General features: G+C 44.5%; 1 protein-coding gene and 1 long non-coding RNA gene across 3 annotated transcripts in view; one reads left to right on the plus strand and one right to left on the minus strand.

Moving 5' to 3' along the window:
- The window catches only part of bbx (BBX high mobility group box domain containing), a 166,666-nt gene extending 154,164 nt beyond the window's left edge, over positions 1–12,502 (plus strand). The window contains exons 12-14 of one of the 2 annotated variants that reach the window (XM_033033367.1): positions 1,826–2,030; positions 4,843–10,256; positions 10,296–12,502. In XM_033033367.1, coding sequence (XP_032889258.1) covers positions 1,826–2,030; positions 4,843–4,930 — 293 coding nt within the window. In that variant the 3' untranslated portion in view covers positions 4,931–10,256; positions 10,296–12,502. The remainder of the gene's footprint in view (positions 1–1,825; positions 2,031–4,842; positions 10,257–10,295) is intronic. The other variant, XM_033033368.1, reaches the window with a different exon arrangement.
- On the minus strand, positions 12,061–14,131 carry LOC116980784. The gene is made up of 3 exons (XR_004414062.1): positions 14,043–14,131; positions 13,312–13,394; positions 12,061–12,124 (listed from the first exon to the last, which is right to left on the minus strand). It is a non-coding gene; the product is annotated as an uncharacterized LOC116980784 (long non-coding RNA).
- Between the last annotated feature and the right edge of the window lie 2,476 nt (positions 14,132–16,607).

Below are 16,607 nucleotides of genomic sequence, written 5' to 3' on the forward strand. Positions count from 1 at the left end.
CGTGAAATCCGTGGCACACACACCGAATCCGTGAAAGGAAGTTCCGTTACTTAAGCCCCTGTCCCACTTAGGAAACCTGAACGGAAACCTCTGGAGACTTTGCGCCCCACCCAAGGTTTCCGTGCGGTTCCCGGAGGTTGCAGGTGGTTGCCGGAGGTTGCAGGTAGTGGAAGCAGGTAGGGAGACTGACAAAAACCTCCGGGAACCTTGGGTGGGGCGCAAAGTCTCCAGAGGTTTCCGTTCAGGTTTCCTAAGTGGGACAGGGGCATTACGGAGTGTGTCCAGAGATGTCAGTGGGATCATTCCACATTGTGGACACATTCCCGGGGGGGGCTGTGTGAAGCAGCGGTACTTCATCAGTACCATCGCAGCCCTTCAGCGGGCTTGCGGAAGAGAGCTGTATAATGTGTAAAAGATCTGTTTTGCACCTGCTAAGCAGTTTAAATATATTAAATAAATCCCAGGGAAACACGTTTACTTCTCAAATGGGTATTTAAATGGGACCTACTAAATGTACAAGGTGCACCGATGGTGTTCATCCTGAATCTAATTGGACTCAAGTCCAGAAATCTATGGGATCTGCAGCAGGAAGTATAAGTGTGACTTGGTCTGGATGATGGATTCTTCCTGCTGGTAAATCTAGGAGAGCTCCGTGGTACTTGGTGGATGTTAAACTAACCCACCCCATGGGAGGCTGGGGCCTCTTGCGTCCAAGCAGTGATGAGAAGTAAGCATGTTCCCAGAGGGGGAGATAACAAGCAGATCCAACTCCCCAGTATCTGTAGGTAGACAAAAGTGCTGGAGAAACTCAGCGGGCGCAGCAGCATCTATGGAGCGAAGGAAATAGGCAACGTTTCGACACGAAACGTTGCCTATTTCCTTCGCTCCATAGATGCTGCTGCACCCGCTGAGTTTCTCCAGCACTTTTGCCTACCTTCGATTTTCCAGCATCTGCAGTTCCTTCTTAAACTCCCAGTATTTGCAGTGACTAACGTCACTGGTGACACCACATTGCCACTGGCAGAGAATCAATCCCACATGGGGCTCTAGTTTAGTTTATTGTCACGTGTACCGAGGTACAGTGACAACCTTTTGTTATGTGCTATCCAGTCAGCAGAAAGACAGTGGATGATTCCAACCGAGCCATTTTACAGTGTGTAGATAGATACAGGATAAAGGGCCTGTCCCACGAGCATGCGACTGCATGCGGCAAGCGCGACCTAACGTGGTCGCTTGAGCCGTACGGCCTCGCGGGGCCGGTCCCACTTCGATTGCCGGAGCCGTATGGAGTTGTGCGGTGCTGGTCCCGACATCGCGCATGGCTCCGAAAAACTGACACTCCAAAAATTCCGCGCGGCAATGGCCTTCCGGTCCGCAACCGCATTGAGGCCGTACGCAGCGCCTCGACGGGTGTGAGCAGCGTCTCAACGCCGTACGCAGTGTCTTGACGCCGTACACAGCGTCTTGACGGCGTACGCCTAGCGCGAACTTCCCGCGGATTTCGCTCGAACTTCACATCAACTCGTACGGGATCGCTCGACCTCCGCGCGGCCCCAGCTTCCGGTTTTGTCGCGCTTGCCGCATGCAGTCGCATGCTCGTGGGACAGGCCCTTAAAGGAATTGCATTTAGTGCAAGGTAAAGCCGGCAAAGCCTGATCAAGGTTGGTCTGAGGGTCACCAATGAGGTAGATAGTAGTTCAGCACTGCCCTATAGTTGTAGCAGGAGTAGAGCTCTGGAGTAAAGCAGTGAAACTAATCCTGGTTTTTAAATGTGGTGCGATTTGACTTGACCCCGTGTGTAAGAACTGCTGTTCAACTTCCACAGATCTAACAAAGGAGAAGGTCTCTTGTAAACCGGAGAAGAAGAGGCAGCAGCGGAAGGCAGAAGGTTTGACTGGGGTCCACAACAGCAGCTGGGGAACTGAGCAGGCATGCAGTATTTCACCAGAAGTGCAAACTACATCAGCTATCCCAGCCTTCTTCAGTTTAGCTGCCTTGGCAGAGGTGGCAGCCATGGAAAATGCACACAGGTGAGTCCATGAGTGAGAGGAGCAGAATTAGGCCATTCAGCCCATCAAGTCTACTGCACCATTCAATCATGGCTGAACCTATCTTCCCCTCTGAACTCCATTCTCCAGCCTTCTCCCCATAACCCTTGAGGTGGCTCAGTAAGTGTGTAAAACACAACTCGTGAGAAGCTGCAGAGAGCAACTACTCACACTCTCCTCAGTTGTGTTCCACACTGCTGTAAGTGAGATACATTAAGCTGGAAAGGGTGCAGAGAAGATTTATGAGGATGTTGCCAGGATTTAAGGGCCTGAGCTGTGGGGAGATGTTGAGCAGGCTGGGACTCTATTTCTTGGAGTGCAGCAGGCTGAGGGATGATCTTATAAAGATGTGTAAAATCATGAGGGCTATAGATAGGGTGAAGGCACAGAACCTTTCCTAGAATCGCTGCATCCAGAACCAGTAGACATAGCTTTAAGGTGAGAGGGGAGAGATTTAATTGGAACCTGAGGGGCAACCTTTCCACACCCGGATGGCAGATATATAGAACAAGCTGGCAGAAGAGGTAGTTGTGGGAGGTATAATAACAAGTTTTAAAATATATTTTGATAGGTACATGGATAGTAAAGGCTTGTACGGACATGGGCAGGTGGGACTGCTGTAGATGGGGCAACTTGGCCAGCATGGGCAGGTTCTGCTGAAGGACCTGTTTCCATGCTGTATGATTCTATGACAATGTCAATAAATTGGTCAACAGTCCATCAGGCTAAACAACACAGGCCAAAATCATTTTATAATCTACTTTCCAAAATGGTTGGTGATTGTGACCCGAGTGAACAATGGCTACGCAAGTGAATAACTGACTTACCATCCATTGCGATTAGCCAGGTGAAGCTGACCCCACAGCAAGGCCGTGATGGAAGGAACTGCAGATGCCGGTTTAAATCGAAGGTAGACACAAGATGCTGGAGTAACTCAGCCGTTCAAGCAGCATCTCTGGAGAGAAGGAATGGGTGACTTCTCAGTCTGAAGAAGGTGTCTTGACCCGAAACGTCGCCCATTCCTTCTCTCCAGAAATGCTGCCTGATCTGCTGAGTTATGCCCTTGTCCCACTTAGGAAACCTGAACGGAAACCTCTGGAGACTTTGCGCCCCACCCAAGGTTTCCATGCCGTTCCCGGAGATTGCAGGTGGTTGCCGGAGGTTGCAGGTAGTGGAAGCAGGTAGGGAGACTGAAAAAACCTCCGGGAACCGCACGGAAACCTTGTGTGTGGCGCAAAGTCTCCATAGGTTTCCGTTCAGGTTTCCTAAGTAGGACAGGGGCATTCCTACTCCAGCATTTTGTCTCTTCCCACAGCAAGTCCTCCGGGGTGTAAACATCATTCCATGGGGAGTCTCAGCAAACACAACTGCAAGACCTCCACAAGTGGATTCTTCTTCTTATCATACAATGGTGTCTGTCTTGTCGCTTCTTGTGCGTGGTGGTGGAAAGATTAGTGGAAACAGGGCCGCGACGTGAATGCCCTTTCCTTGACCCCTCCACAAGTGGATGATGTGTAGGAAGGAATGAGAACGTTTCCAAAGTAGGCATACCTTGTGGAGATTGAAGGAGACTGAAGAAGGGGCTCGACCCGAAACGTCACCCATTCCTTCTCCCCAGAGGCTGCCTGACCCGCTGAGTTACTCCAGCATTTTGTGTCCACCTTCGATTTAAACCAGCATCTGCAGTTCCTTCCTACAAACTTTCAATGTCTATGTTTTGTAAAATATTTAGGAAATATTCCCTTGAGTATTTGCTGATCTTAACAAGTTCCCCTCTCTGGTACTAGTCTATCCAATATGCATGTGAACACTGCTATTTCCTCCAAAGAAAAAGGTTGATATATCGCTTAATATTTAATGTTCTGTCTTTCACCTGACCATGGGCAGGGCAGCCCTGCACATCTATGCCTGGAAACATGTAATGCAGGGACACAGGGCCTTGATCATCCCATTTACCTGATGTTTACTCAAAATATCAAAGACGGACACAACTGCTGGAGTAACTCAGCGGGACAGGCAGCATCTCTGGAGAGAAGGAATGGATGAAGTTTGGGGTCGAGAACCTTCTTCAGACTGTCACCCAAACGTCACCTATTCCTTCTCACCAGAGATGCTGCCTGTCCCGCTGAGTTACTCCAACAGTTGTGTCTATCTGCAGTTCCTTCCTACACAAATTATCAATCCACGGACTTGGATTCCATCACGTACGTACTCTCCGACCCCGATTCATTCTCACTCTCACACACACAGACACACTCTCACACACACACACACACAGACACTCTCACACACACACACAGACACTCACACACACACAGACATGTTATCACACACACATACATGCTATCACACACACATACATGCTATCACACACACATACATGCTATCACACACACATACATGCTATCACACACACATACATGCTATCACACACACATACATGCTATCACACACACACAGACACTCACGCACTGACACACTCTTACACACTGACACATTCTCACACAGACAGTCTCACTAGTACAGACACACTCATTCACACACTCACACACACAGACACTCACACTCGCAGCCACAAATTCAGACCCTCGTGCTCCCAGACACTCGTACACTCTCTCACACACAGGTGCACTCTCACTCACTCTCTCACACTCACACAGCGCACCCTTGTGACACAAAGCTTGTCAGTAGAAGCCCCACTGCATTGTTTAATCCCTGTGATGTTGCCGGTGAAGACTTGTGTTTGCCAACGTTTGCAACTGCTGCACTGACATGGTTTACCTTGTACCGGCAGAGGTCAGCGTGCGGTGTCTCTGAGCCACGATGGGCAGCCCAAGGACATGGCACAAACCCCAGTACTTATCTCCTGCGCTGACCAGTAACCGGACGTTGGTTTGTACCCTGACGACAGTCTCAGCACCGGAGCGGAGGGAGCGCGCGCGCGCACGGCCTGACATGGACTGCAGTGTGGGAGTGGACGGGCCACGGAAGCACACGATGAGCCAGGCGGTGCCCAGAGACCGGCTCACCGGAGCAACAATCACATGCAAACCGGGCTCACCCAGTCTCCTCAGCTTTTGCACCCAGTCTGAAGACAGCTTGGTTATATCGAACATTGCTGTTACACACAATACAAGGCCATGAAACCCTCTGGCCCCTCTTGCAGACGGACGCCACGCAATTAGAGTGTGAGCTACTCAAATCTGCTGCAACTATTAGCTTTTCTCAAGTAACACTGATGCACTGTGCTAGTCACTAGATATCGTCAACTTTTCCCTTTTTAAAAAAAAAAAAAGCACATTATTGTTTAAGTTTTACACAAAAAACTGTATAATCATGAACTTCTGCCTAATCGCTGAGATGATGGTGCAAAGAAAATATGTTCTTAAAAATACTTTACCGTTTGCTCATTGCATTAAGTAATTTTATTTCAACAGCATCATTAATTAGTTGAAACTATCTTCATCTGTCGCTGAGTTTAATAGTGAATCTGCCTCGGAACAGATGGTACTTATTTTACACACTTTTTGCTTGTGTTTTTTTTTTCATCCCCTTTGTTTTTTTGCTTCCTCTTGCTACAGCTCAGTGGGCCAGCACGGGGTCAGTTTACTGGACATGACTGTTTTCCTAGATACTGTTAAGATATGTAAAATAATTTGCTTATTTTTTTAAGCAATTAGGCACTAATAGTGGCATAAATCCTGTAAGCTTTCTAGGTCTCAACTGTTGCACTGCTGTGTTTTTTACAGTGGATGATCATTATGATGGTTGTAGGGTTACTAATTCAGAAAATTACTGAAGAGATATTCAGGTTTTATTTCAGAAGTTTATTAGCACAAAGAGATCCACTTCTTCTGTCCGACCAACAGCTAGAATTACTGATGTTTTGTACGACTTTGTTTAATACAAGCTGTTTCCTTCCTATATTGGTTGAAGATCATGTTACCAGAATGGAGAATGAATAGGGGATGACAAAGAACATTTCAAAGCAGTTGTATGTACGTGAAGGATGGTGAAGTGCTCTACCCACGCCATGCCCTTCACTGTAGTGCAGCTGTAATTAAGTACCACACTTGTTGGCTCAAGTTCCTGACGCCAATGATACCAGAAGTTGGCGGTGCAAATATTACACCATTGCCGGAAACTCACAGGGATCACTTGGTCTTTGATAAGACACTCATGGAAGGAACAGGACCAGCTCAAGACAGCGGGCTTGGTTATTTGAGGAGACGGGGGCTCGGAGATGTAATAAAACACTGCAAGTAACATGAAACAGCACGGTTATAATGAAGCCCGTATCTCCAAAGCATTCCTACCGATTGACTGTCTACATTAGATCAGAAGCAATCCTAAATTTGGCCCGGGCCGTATGACTGAAATCTAAACAAAGGCTTATGTACTGGAAGTCCTCATTTTAATATGACATTTGTTGGTAAAATGAATATATTTCCAGCTAGTTTTAGTGGCAATGTTAAACTTTAGCTAACAGTTTCATCTTCTTAAACTAACATTTCAGATTGATAGCCAATAAATAGAAACAGTGAACTCGGAAGAGTGGAACGATAACAAGGATAATTCTTTACATACAATATACTTTTCAGAGCTCTGAAGGAAGATAAACTTCATCTGTTCTTGATAAAAGCCTATCATAGATTCAGCAGCAATCTTGATTGTCAGATTAATATGCTCTCTGAGTAAAGGATCTTAACTTGGCTTCAGGTGGACCGTGAGACTGAGGGTTTGACGATTTGTCGTGCTGCCCTCAGGTAGATGGTGGCCTTTCCCAGAACTTCCAAAGTAGATGTGAGTTGCTTTCCGTGCCTGAATGCTACAAGCCATCATGGCCCTGTTTTATTCATTTGCACTCGTGTGTTTTGTTTGTTTCATCTCACTGGCAGTTGTACATTTGAACTCTGGCCCAGATATTATCTGCCAGTATTGAGGGGCAAACAAATCCACCACATAGCACTTGTACCTGTGGGATGAGCAATAACTTCCAGCAGCATGGGCCACTGGGAATGGTAACGACAGCACCCCGGGTGGGACCAGAACTCAGCTTGCCTGGGATGGGTCAGCAGTGAGGTGTTTGTTTAATGAAGGAGACACAGTGAAGGAGAGAGGTGGGGGATACATGGGGAAAATAATAGTGCTGATTATGTGCAGGACCCCCCCGCAGAATCAAAATAACTCTTTTGAGTGGAGGGAGTTATATTATCCACAGTACACAAAGCACAGAAACCTGGCTAGACCCACTTCAGATGAGGGAAAGGTGTACTTCACCGTCACAACTAATGGAGTGTATGCACGTGGTCATTGGACCTAGCACAGGGTGTAATTGAATGCTGTGTTTGCATGTGGTTCACCTCTCAGCGTTGAATACAGCGGGCAGAGTCAAGTAGTACAATTGGCAAGTCCGAGACATTGTCTACATGTATTGCACCCTGGGTCTCTGAATATCATTCAGAAAATTAATCAATTACTTCAGCAAAGTGAGGTGTGGGCTGGAAATGCACAAGCTTTGGGGCGATTATCGGAAGCGACACCTAGGCATTGGTTGAGGTGAGAATTGCTGATCTGGGTTGCAATAGCAGAAGAGGCAGACATGACTCGAGGCAGCTGAGACTGCCACTTATTCTGAACTGACACACAAGATAGATGCACTTTTCTCACCAGAACAATACAGGGAGCTGTAAACAAACGTGCGTTTAATTGTAAATTGGTCGTTACTTTGTGCAGAAGCTGCAGAGTACAGGTGACGGTGAGGCCCAGATAATGTGCCCAGACGGCCCATCCTGGTGACATGATCTTTCACACACGCGGACAACGCCGCGCTTCATACTATATTTGGTTTCTCCTTTTCACACACTAGCTGTAAATCTTGTTAACGTTTTGTGAAATTGTCATCCTTTGCTTGTCATTAGAAATAACGTCTCTCCTTGTTGTAGAAACCAGCTTTTGCCCAAAGTCTAGCTAATATTTAAAATGGAGAAGTACACAAGTAACTGTATTTAAATGTTACAATGCTTTTTCACAAGTTGAGTATAATGATAAAAATGTCTACTTTTTATGCCTGACCAAGTAGAATATAATTCATTGTATTTTTGCATTTATTTTGTTTGTTTTACTGTTAAGTGAAATTTCCATGACATTGATAGGTGGGATATCGAGTTCATCGATGAACCTTCTTTGAATTATAGCGAGAGAGTGTGACTATTTTGAAGTATAGCTTATTGCACTTGATATCACTTTTTTTAGCATGTGAAAAGACTGCAACATTTGATCACCAACATAGACATGTGTGAGGTTGTAACAGCGGTAATTGGATGCCCCAACTCTGCCATGGTGCCTGTTCCTTGAGTGTGGCCAGTTGCTTACAATGGACAACTTGAGAGTTAGTGGATGAGGGGGAGCGGGGAGGACAGACACATCCTCTCTGTAACACTGCTTCTGTTGTCACTGCAGTGGTGAGCACAGGGCGAGTTTGCTGTCAATGCCACAGTTGTACAGCAGGGGGCAGTAGGATGAATGTTGTTGTCTGTAGGGATGTCTCATTGATAACTGCTCTGAAACATCTGCCCATTCACTTTGGCCCTTGTGTGCATCTGAAGGGATAAACCGTGTGAGAATAGGGTCTGTGCCAGAACCTTCTCCAGGCCTACGTCCCAATACCATAACTTTAGAAGAAGTTTGATAGAGAGCCGATATTACCCGGTGAACGTGAGGCTAGGGGAGGAAGAGTAGGGATCGTCACCGTGAACAGCAGGCGATGAACCTTCATCACCATCACCTGTAAATGGATGCTTTCCTCGTGACATTTCATTCATTGGCATCTTGATATTGGAAAAATTTACTATTGGAAACATTCCTCAAATATTTATAAATCAGGGTTGCATATTACCAAATGTCATTCTGATTATTTGTTTTAAATGCTGAATCGTTGAGGATTGAGTTATCAATTCAGAGATGATTGTGACCACAACAATCCTTCTATCACTACTACATCTACGTAAGTTGCAATAATTCTGTGAGGCTCCTAAACTGTTCCACCCACTGGGACTGCTTGTGATTAATGTGTAACTAAAATGATATCATGTCCCCTACATGTTACTTCCTTCGTTTTAGTTACCTAAGAATTTATTTTAATCTGTAGGGGAAAAGTCCGGACAGTCACAGCCTGGTTTGTACAGAGGACTTATCTAATCTTCAATTCAAGTGTTTTACTTACAAAGCATCACATGCATCATTTATATTAGTGTATTTTAAGTAGCTTTTGTTATGAAGAAATGCAATGACCAGTCACAATTTCCATTGTGAGTGTAACGGGTGAGACAGTAAGGATCGTCTTGTGTGTGTAGCGGGAGTTCATACTCCTGTAGGAAGGAAGGAAGGAAGGAAGGAAGGAAGGAGGCAGTTGAACCTTCTTTAAGGCATAACTCCGTTATCTATAAAGATGGGAGATGTGTCTCGTTCTGATTGGAAACTTAGCCCAGTTTCGTTTGTTTGAGACCAAGTTGATGTCACTCAATTTTTCTGACCCTGTGTCATACAAATAAATAATTGTTGCAGAGAATTAATAGGCTTGTTGTTAAAGAATACTCTGAATTAGAATGGGAATGGCAACAAACTATTGCTGCCTGTAATTAATAATTTATTCAGACAAGAGAACGAGGGATATTGCTCTTCACTTCTAGATGGAATTTCATAATTCAGCTCTAACATGCACAATTTTATTGGAGATGTTTATTTTAAATTGTTAGAACTTTAACAGATAATATAACTTGTAATTTCCTTTTTATCTTCAATTGTAAAGCATAGATTAGCAAACAAAGCAGAGATTGGTTTGGCCAAAAACGATGAGGTTTCTCTGAAATTGGAACTGAAAACAAATGTGGCTACAAAATGTAAACCCTTTGATATTGTCATGTCTTAGTTATATAAGTGCTGCAGCAACATATTTGTAGCCAAAAGATTCATTTGCAATAGCGTTTCTTACACGTTGTTTAAGAAAAATGTAATTTTGGAAAATCTAGATTTGAAAGAAAAGTCCGTCTACCGAGCCTGTTGTGTGTATGGACGTGTGTGTTTATATCAGACTCGTGTGGTCACAGGTTGCAGCCTTGACCATAATAACTGGACCAGTAAAATACCCAATTAATGAGAGAGAGGATATTCAGTGATAAGCTGGTGCTTACCTGCCGTTAAACACAGGTAACTTGCACAGGTAGCCAGCACAGGCGGCCTGCACAGGTAACTTGCACAGGTAGCCAGCACAGGTGGCCTGCAGGGAGGCAGAGAGCACTGTAATGCACCCAATCCATGATGCAATTTCATAATTTATAAGCACAAATTTGTTTTGGCCAATTAAAATGATTCCAGTCGTGTATTTGTAAATGGTAACTCAGCAATAGACTGAAATATTTAATTTTTTTGGATGGGGATAGATTGATGTAATAATGTATAGTTGATTTTAATTTTAATACCAAAAATACAGGGATGTTTTCTGATTCACAAGAAGTATTAAAGGAATTGTATTTCATTAGAATAAACAGCAGATAGTCAAATACCGCATAGAGTCAGAACTATGTTGATTAGTTTAAAGGTTCAGCATTAGTTTCTGTCAAAATATAAACCACAACCTTTAGGCTTTGGTTGATATATCATCAAAGTGTTTTAAAGGAAGATTAGTCCACCCACCAGTCATCCCAGACCAACAAGTACATTTCAGTATTTGTCTAATGCTTTTTGCACTTAAAATAGAAATCGCTAATATTTGAATTAAGCAAGATAAATAACACAGCAACTTGCGTATTTAATGTTTAATTAATATCAAAAAATTAGAAATAAGGAACTTTGAACAGGAAGCGTCATTGTTACTCTTGTGTCCACCAGTCACAATGTAAATCCATTATGAAGCCTAAAAAACAATCATTTACATTACTCATTAAAAAGTAATAGATTTAGTTTGAACTCCAAATTTTTTGTGTAAAATCCATTCTAGGACGTGGTAATTTTGATTCCAATCAAAGTCTAGATTGAAGCCGTTATTGAAATAGAGCTATTTTATGACTTTTTTGGTTCTCTGGATTAAATGCTAACTCGCCAATATTTAGCAGTGTGTGGAGATGTTTCTTGAAGTGAACGTCCACTCTGCCAGACTGGGCTGGACTGTCCAGCCACTAACTTTCCTTTCCTGTGGGGAAACTACCCACATCCCTGCATGAACCGGTGGTTTTGATATTAATTCTGCATTAGGAGAGGGAGATCACAATCAGCAGTTCTTCCCTTCAGTTGTTGGAGGCCTTTGATCCACATTGATTGTACCGTTAACATGAAAGTTCAGAGTTTCAGATGTGTCACTGTAAACATCGCTACCCATCGTGCCATTACGGCATGTAAACCATGGAAAACTCAGGAAGGGACTGATCAAATTCCTGGATCAGGCACTTTACGGCATAACTTCATTCACCAAAACATTGACATTACATTTCCCGCAATACAATTCTTCACTCAGATCCAAACGCCAGAGGCTGACGGCTCTTTGCTCAGTGCTGGTCCCAGATACAACGGGTCTCTTTGGACTTTGTTGTCTGTGTCAACAGACACCCAAAGAGCAGGACATTGAAAGACAAGAAATCCCCCATCGGCTGTGAAACCTGAGATCCACTGCAGTGAGTTAGTTGATGTTCAGGGGTCCTGGCTCACCTTGTGCTACAGGGAGACCACCGTGCTTGGACATGGCTCTTGTGGTTTGTCAGATGGTGGTGTTTAAAATCACCTGCAGCCTTGGTAACCAGAGCAGTGGTGGTAATCATCAACATATTGAAACATTTGCCTTTTTTACTATTGTTGCAGGCAACAAAGTAGATGCCGCAGCATTTAGCTGCACTGTGTTCCACAGAGTACTACAGTTCATAATATACATTGAAAGGGTTAATGGCATGACTGTTGTCGTTGCTGAATCTTGCAGGGAACAGGGATTGTAAGCTACTTGGTGAAACACACTTACGGTAACTGGGGGACTGCAGTGGGTCATCGCTTCGATGTTCCTGGAAGAGTCATTTCAGTGAAGTATAATTCTGAAAAAGTGAAGCAGAATTCTTGGTGATGTTAGGATATCCCTATTACAGGAGAATCAGTTCCTGTTACAGATGGTGCCTGTGTACATAGCTCCTTTGTATTGCTTTGAGCAGAGTCCCGTATATATTTCTTACTAATATGCTCTGTAGAAATTGAATTCAGAAATTTTACTACTGATAATTAAGAGTTTAAAGCCACTAATTATATAAAAGTTGCATAATTTGACAGATGATCATTTTATATTGCGTACTGTTTATTGCCTGTGTTTAGTTTTGTGACTGAAACCGTTTTCCTTTCCCTCTGTTATAATGCTGTATGCTGCTGCAGTGTTATTCTCGCATTATTTCCTAGCAGGCAATAAAGCATATTGTACAGTATTATACACCGAGTACGATTATTATTTATAACACAATGTGGTCTTAATGTTCTACCAGAGTAAGACGTCATTATAATAACTGAACTAGTTTGACGGGAAACTACATCAATGTATTTCATTCACCATCAGCTAAGATTGGTCAATGTTTCAACTATTTAGATATGTGTTCTCACTTGGTTAGAACAACGGTCACGTTACATTGAATGACATTGTTAAGCTGCTCTTCATAGTTTAGTTTAGTTTATTATTGTCACGTGTACCGAGGAACAGTGAAATGCTTTTGTTTGCGTGCAATCCAGTCAAAGAAAATACTATAAAGGATTACAAACAAGCTGTCCACAGCGCAAGGATAAAGGGAACAATATTCAGTGCAAAGATATAACATTGAAGTTTGATTAAAGTCAAATTAACGATTGTTCAAAGGTCTTCAATGAGGTGGATGGGAGGCCAGGACATTTCTTGCTTATCTACAACTTCTGCACCAATCAATGGCCCTGGAAGCCTTTGGCCATCACAGCACCCAATTCACTGCCAGCATGTCTTTGGGAGCAAACCGGAGCACCCGGAGGAAACCCACGTGGTCACAGGGAGAACGTGCAAACTCCGTTCAGACAGCACACAAGGTCAGGATCGAAACCGGGTCTCTGGTGCTGTGAAGCCTCTTCAAGTACAGGTGGCCCCATAACAATGGGTTCGGGTGAGGTGAAGTTGCTCTTCCCAAATTCACAAATCACCCCAAAATGTGAGTTACAGAATACATTTGTTCTCATGAAATGAGTCAACAGTCGACTGATGAGCAGATCAACTCACGTATCTTGAGCCGGCTTCGAGTCGTAGAGAATCGTGATGTAGGCTGTTTCCTCGCAACACACCAGCCTTTCTGCCAGCTTTCCCTGTAGAATGATGAGAGGCATGGATAGTGGAGACCATCACAAACGTTTCCCCAGGGTGGAAATGTCCAATGTGTGTGGACATCACTTGTAGGTGAGGGAGGAATGGAGGTGCGGGGCGTTTATATTTTACACAGAGTGGTGAGGTCCTGGAACACACTGCCAGGGGAGGAGGTGGAGGTAGATACAATAGTGGCGTTTAAGAGGCTTTTAGAAAGGCACATTGATGTGTGGGAAATAGAGGGGTATGAATCATGTACAGGCTCATGAGATCAGTTTAACTGGGCATCATGTCCGGTACAGACATAGTGGGCCGAAGGGCCTGTTCCTGTGCTGTACTCATCTTGTTCCCTGATTTATTCAGTTTTCCAATGAAGACCAACACAACCGCACAACCTCCGGCTAAATGCCAACACGCCGCCATCATTAATTCCCTGTTGATCAGTTCGACTTCACATCTGATCATGTTCATTAATCCAACCCAGTTTGGGAACTGTTATTCAGCGCCATTAACTATTTCCTGTGCAAGATATCCTGTATATCACAGTGATATCTTCCCGAAACAACCAGCAACTCAAACATTAAACAAAGGAAATGTCTGAAATCTTTGTTTTAAAACAATAAATTAATTAAATGAGAAAGAATACTTACTGTGTTTGAAATAGCAAACAAGTGATGCCATCACAATCAGCATTGCCACAGCTAAGACTGACTCTTCCTATAGCACAAGTAATATTTTCTTTGCCTATAAAGATTTAATGATATGGTATAACATAATTATCCACTGATCAGACACCGATATAACATTGTTCCTTTGTCTGTACATTGACATATATTTTCATTAGGTTGATAATGTTGAGATATAAGACCATAAGACACAGGAACAGAATTGCCCATCATGTCTTCTCTGCCATTCAATCATGGCTGATCTATCTTTCCCTCTCAACTACATTTTCCTATCTTCTCCCACTAACCCCTGACACCCTTACTAATCAGTAGAGCCAGGATTTTGCCATAAATGCCATACGTGCCTTTTAATGCCTTTTTTGATGATTTCAGGAAGAATCACGATTGAGTGCCTAAATCAGCCTTTTTTGCCTTTTTAACGTAACTTACAAGAACATTTACACCGCCGGGGCGAAACCCGGCTGTGAGTGGGTGTGAAGTGGTGATTGGAGAGGGGTGCATGGGATAGGGCCCAGTCTTTGCAAACTGGAGTCATTTTGTTTTAAGTAGGTGTGAAATGGTGATTGGGGAGGAGTAGGTGGGGAAGGGTCCAGTCTTTTCAAACTGTGAGTAGGTGTTGGTTGGGGTAACCAGGGTTAAGTTTCTGTTTATCGAAACTGCAGTAGAACTCGTTCAGGTCGTTGGTCAGCTGACGATTGTCCAAGGAGCGGGGGGGGGGGGGGGGGGGGGGGATTTCCTCTTGTAGCTTGTGATTTCGTGCATGCCCTTCCACACTGAAGAAGAGTCATTTGCTGAGAACTTGCTCCTCAACTACTCAGAGTACCTTTCCTTGGCAGCTCTGATTCCTCTTCTCTGCTTGTACTTGGTTTGCCTGTACAGGTCTGCATCCCCGCTCCTGTAGGATCTACCCCTGCAAGCGTCAAAATGCCTAAAGTCTAGTCAATGCCTTGTAAAAAACTGAACGATTTGGTGAGAGTGTACAGGAGTGGTATATTCTCTACAGACAACTTTGTGCTGTTTTGCAACGCATGTGAGAGAGCAGTGAATCACGAGATAAAATATTTCATCTCCATGTATGTACAGACAGCTAAACACAAGTTGGCGGTAGAAAAACAGAAGGTAGGAAATACGCAAGCTTGTCTCCTCACAACATTTACTGCTGGCTCCAATCGCAAATCTGAGTTTGAGTGATCTGTGCAACGCATTCATTGAAGCTGGAATTCCAATGTGGAAATTGGAAAACAAATCTCTCCGAGATTTTTTTAGGGAAATACACACAGGAACATATACCAAGCGAGTCATCATTACGGAAAAATTATGTTGACAACAACTTGAACATTGTTGTGCAGAAAATTAGAGATGAAGTTGCATGCAACAAAATATGGATCTCAATAGACGAGATAACTGATGCTGTGGGGAGATTTGTTGCCAATGTGGTCATTGGTACACTGGAGGCAGGTCAACCATCAAAGGAGTATTTCTCTAGACGGACGAGAAGCTGAAGCAAAGAAATCGAAGCCAAAGAACCGAATGGAAGCGAGGCCGAAACGCCAGTAAACCGAAAGAGTACGAAGATGAAACGCCTAACCAAAAGGATGGGACGCCTAAATGCAAACCAACTGAAAGGGCGGGACACCTAAAAGCCAACGAACCGAAAAGCTGCATCGTTTAAAAGCAAACTTACCGAATGGCCGCTCTGCCGAAACGCCACCAATTGGCCCAGACCCCCGCATCCATCACATCACTGTGGAGGGATGAACATTGTCCCGCACCTCCGCTCCACCCGACCCGCAGCCCGCGGAGGGTGGCCGTGGGAGAGTGGGGGCTGTCCCGAGGGATGCGCACCTTCGGTCGCTTTGAACTTGGTGCTTGGGTTCAGTTTGCCCAGTCACATATGGCTTGTGTAGGAAAAGAAACCCCACGCTCCCGTCTCCCCCTTCTCTCTCTCTCTCTCCCTGCTCTCTCTCCTCTCACTCCCCTCTTCTCTCTCCCCTCTTCTCTCTCTCTCCTCCTCCTCTTTCTCTTCTCTTCTCTCTCCCCCCCTCTCTCTCCCTTCTCTCTCTCTCTCCCTTCTCTCTCTCCCTCCCTTCTCTCTCTCCCTCCCTTCTCTCTTTCTCGCCCCCTTCTCTCCTCCATCTCCACCGGCGGGAGCGTCCCACAGTCACTGACCGCGATGCACCACCATCGGACCCCAACCCCCACACCAGGGTGATCCCCCCCCCCCCCCCCGACTTCAAACAATTGCGCTAAAATTGAAATCTCGCATCTTTGCGAGGGAGGGATGGATTGGACGTAACCACCGGCTAAAGCAAAGTCCGTTAGGACATGGAAATAATGCCACCAGTTAATTAACCATGTTCCCGAATGTAAGAATGCATGTAACATTTTTGTTTTTAAATTAATGTAGCTCTGTTTTGATTTTTAATGCCGATTTAAAACCCCGTCCCGTGGGAAGGGCTTGCGGCTGCTGGCTTCACAGTGACTTCATTTTCACACGGACGGCTGCCAGTTTTTGGTGGCATTATTTCC

Source organism: Amblyraja radiata, chromosome 14 (genome assembly GCF_010909765.2).
Source record: "Amblyraja radiata isolate CabotCenter1 chromosome 14, sAmbRad1.1.pri, whole genome shotgun sequence".
In the NCBI taxonomy this organism is placed as follows: domain Eukaryota; kingdom Metazoa; phylum Chordata; class Chondrichthyes; order Rajiformes; family Rajidae; genus Amblyraja; species Amblyraja radiata.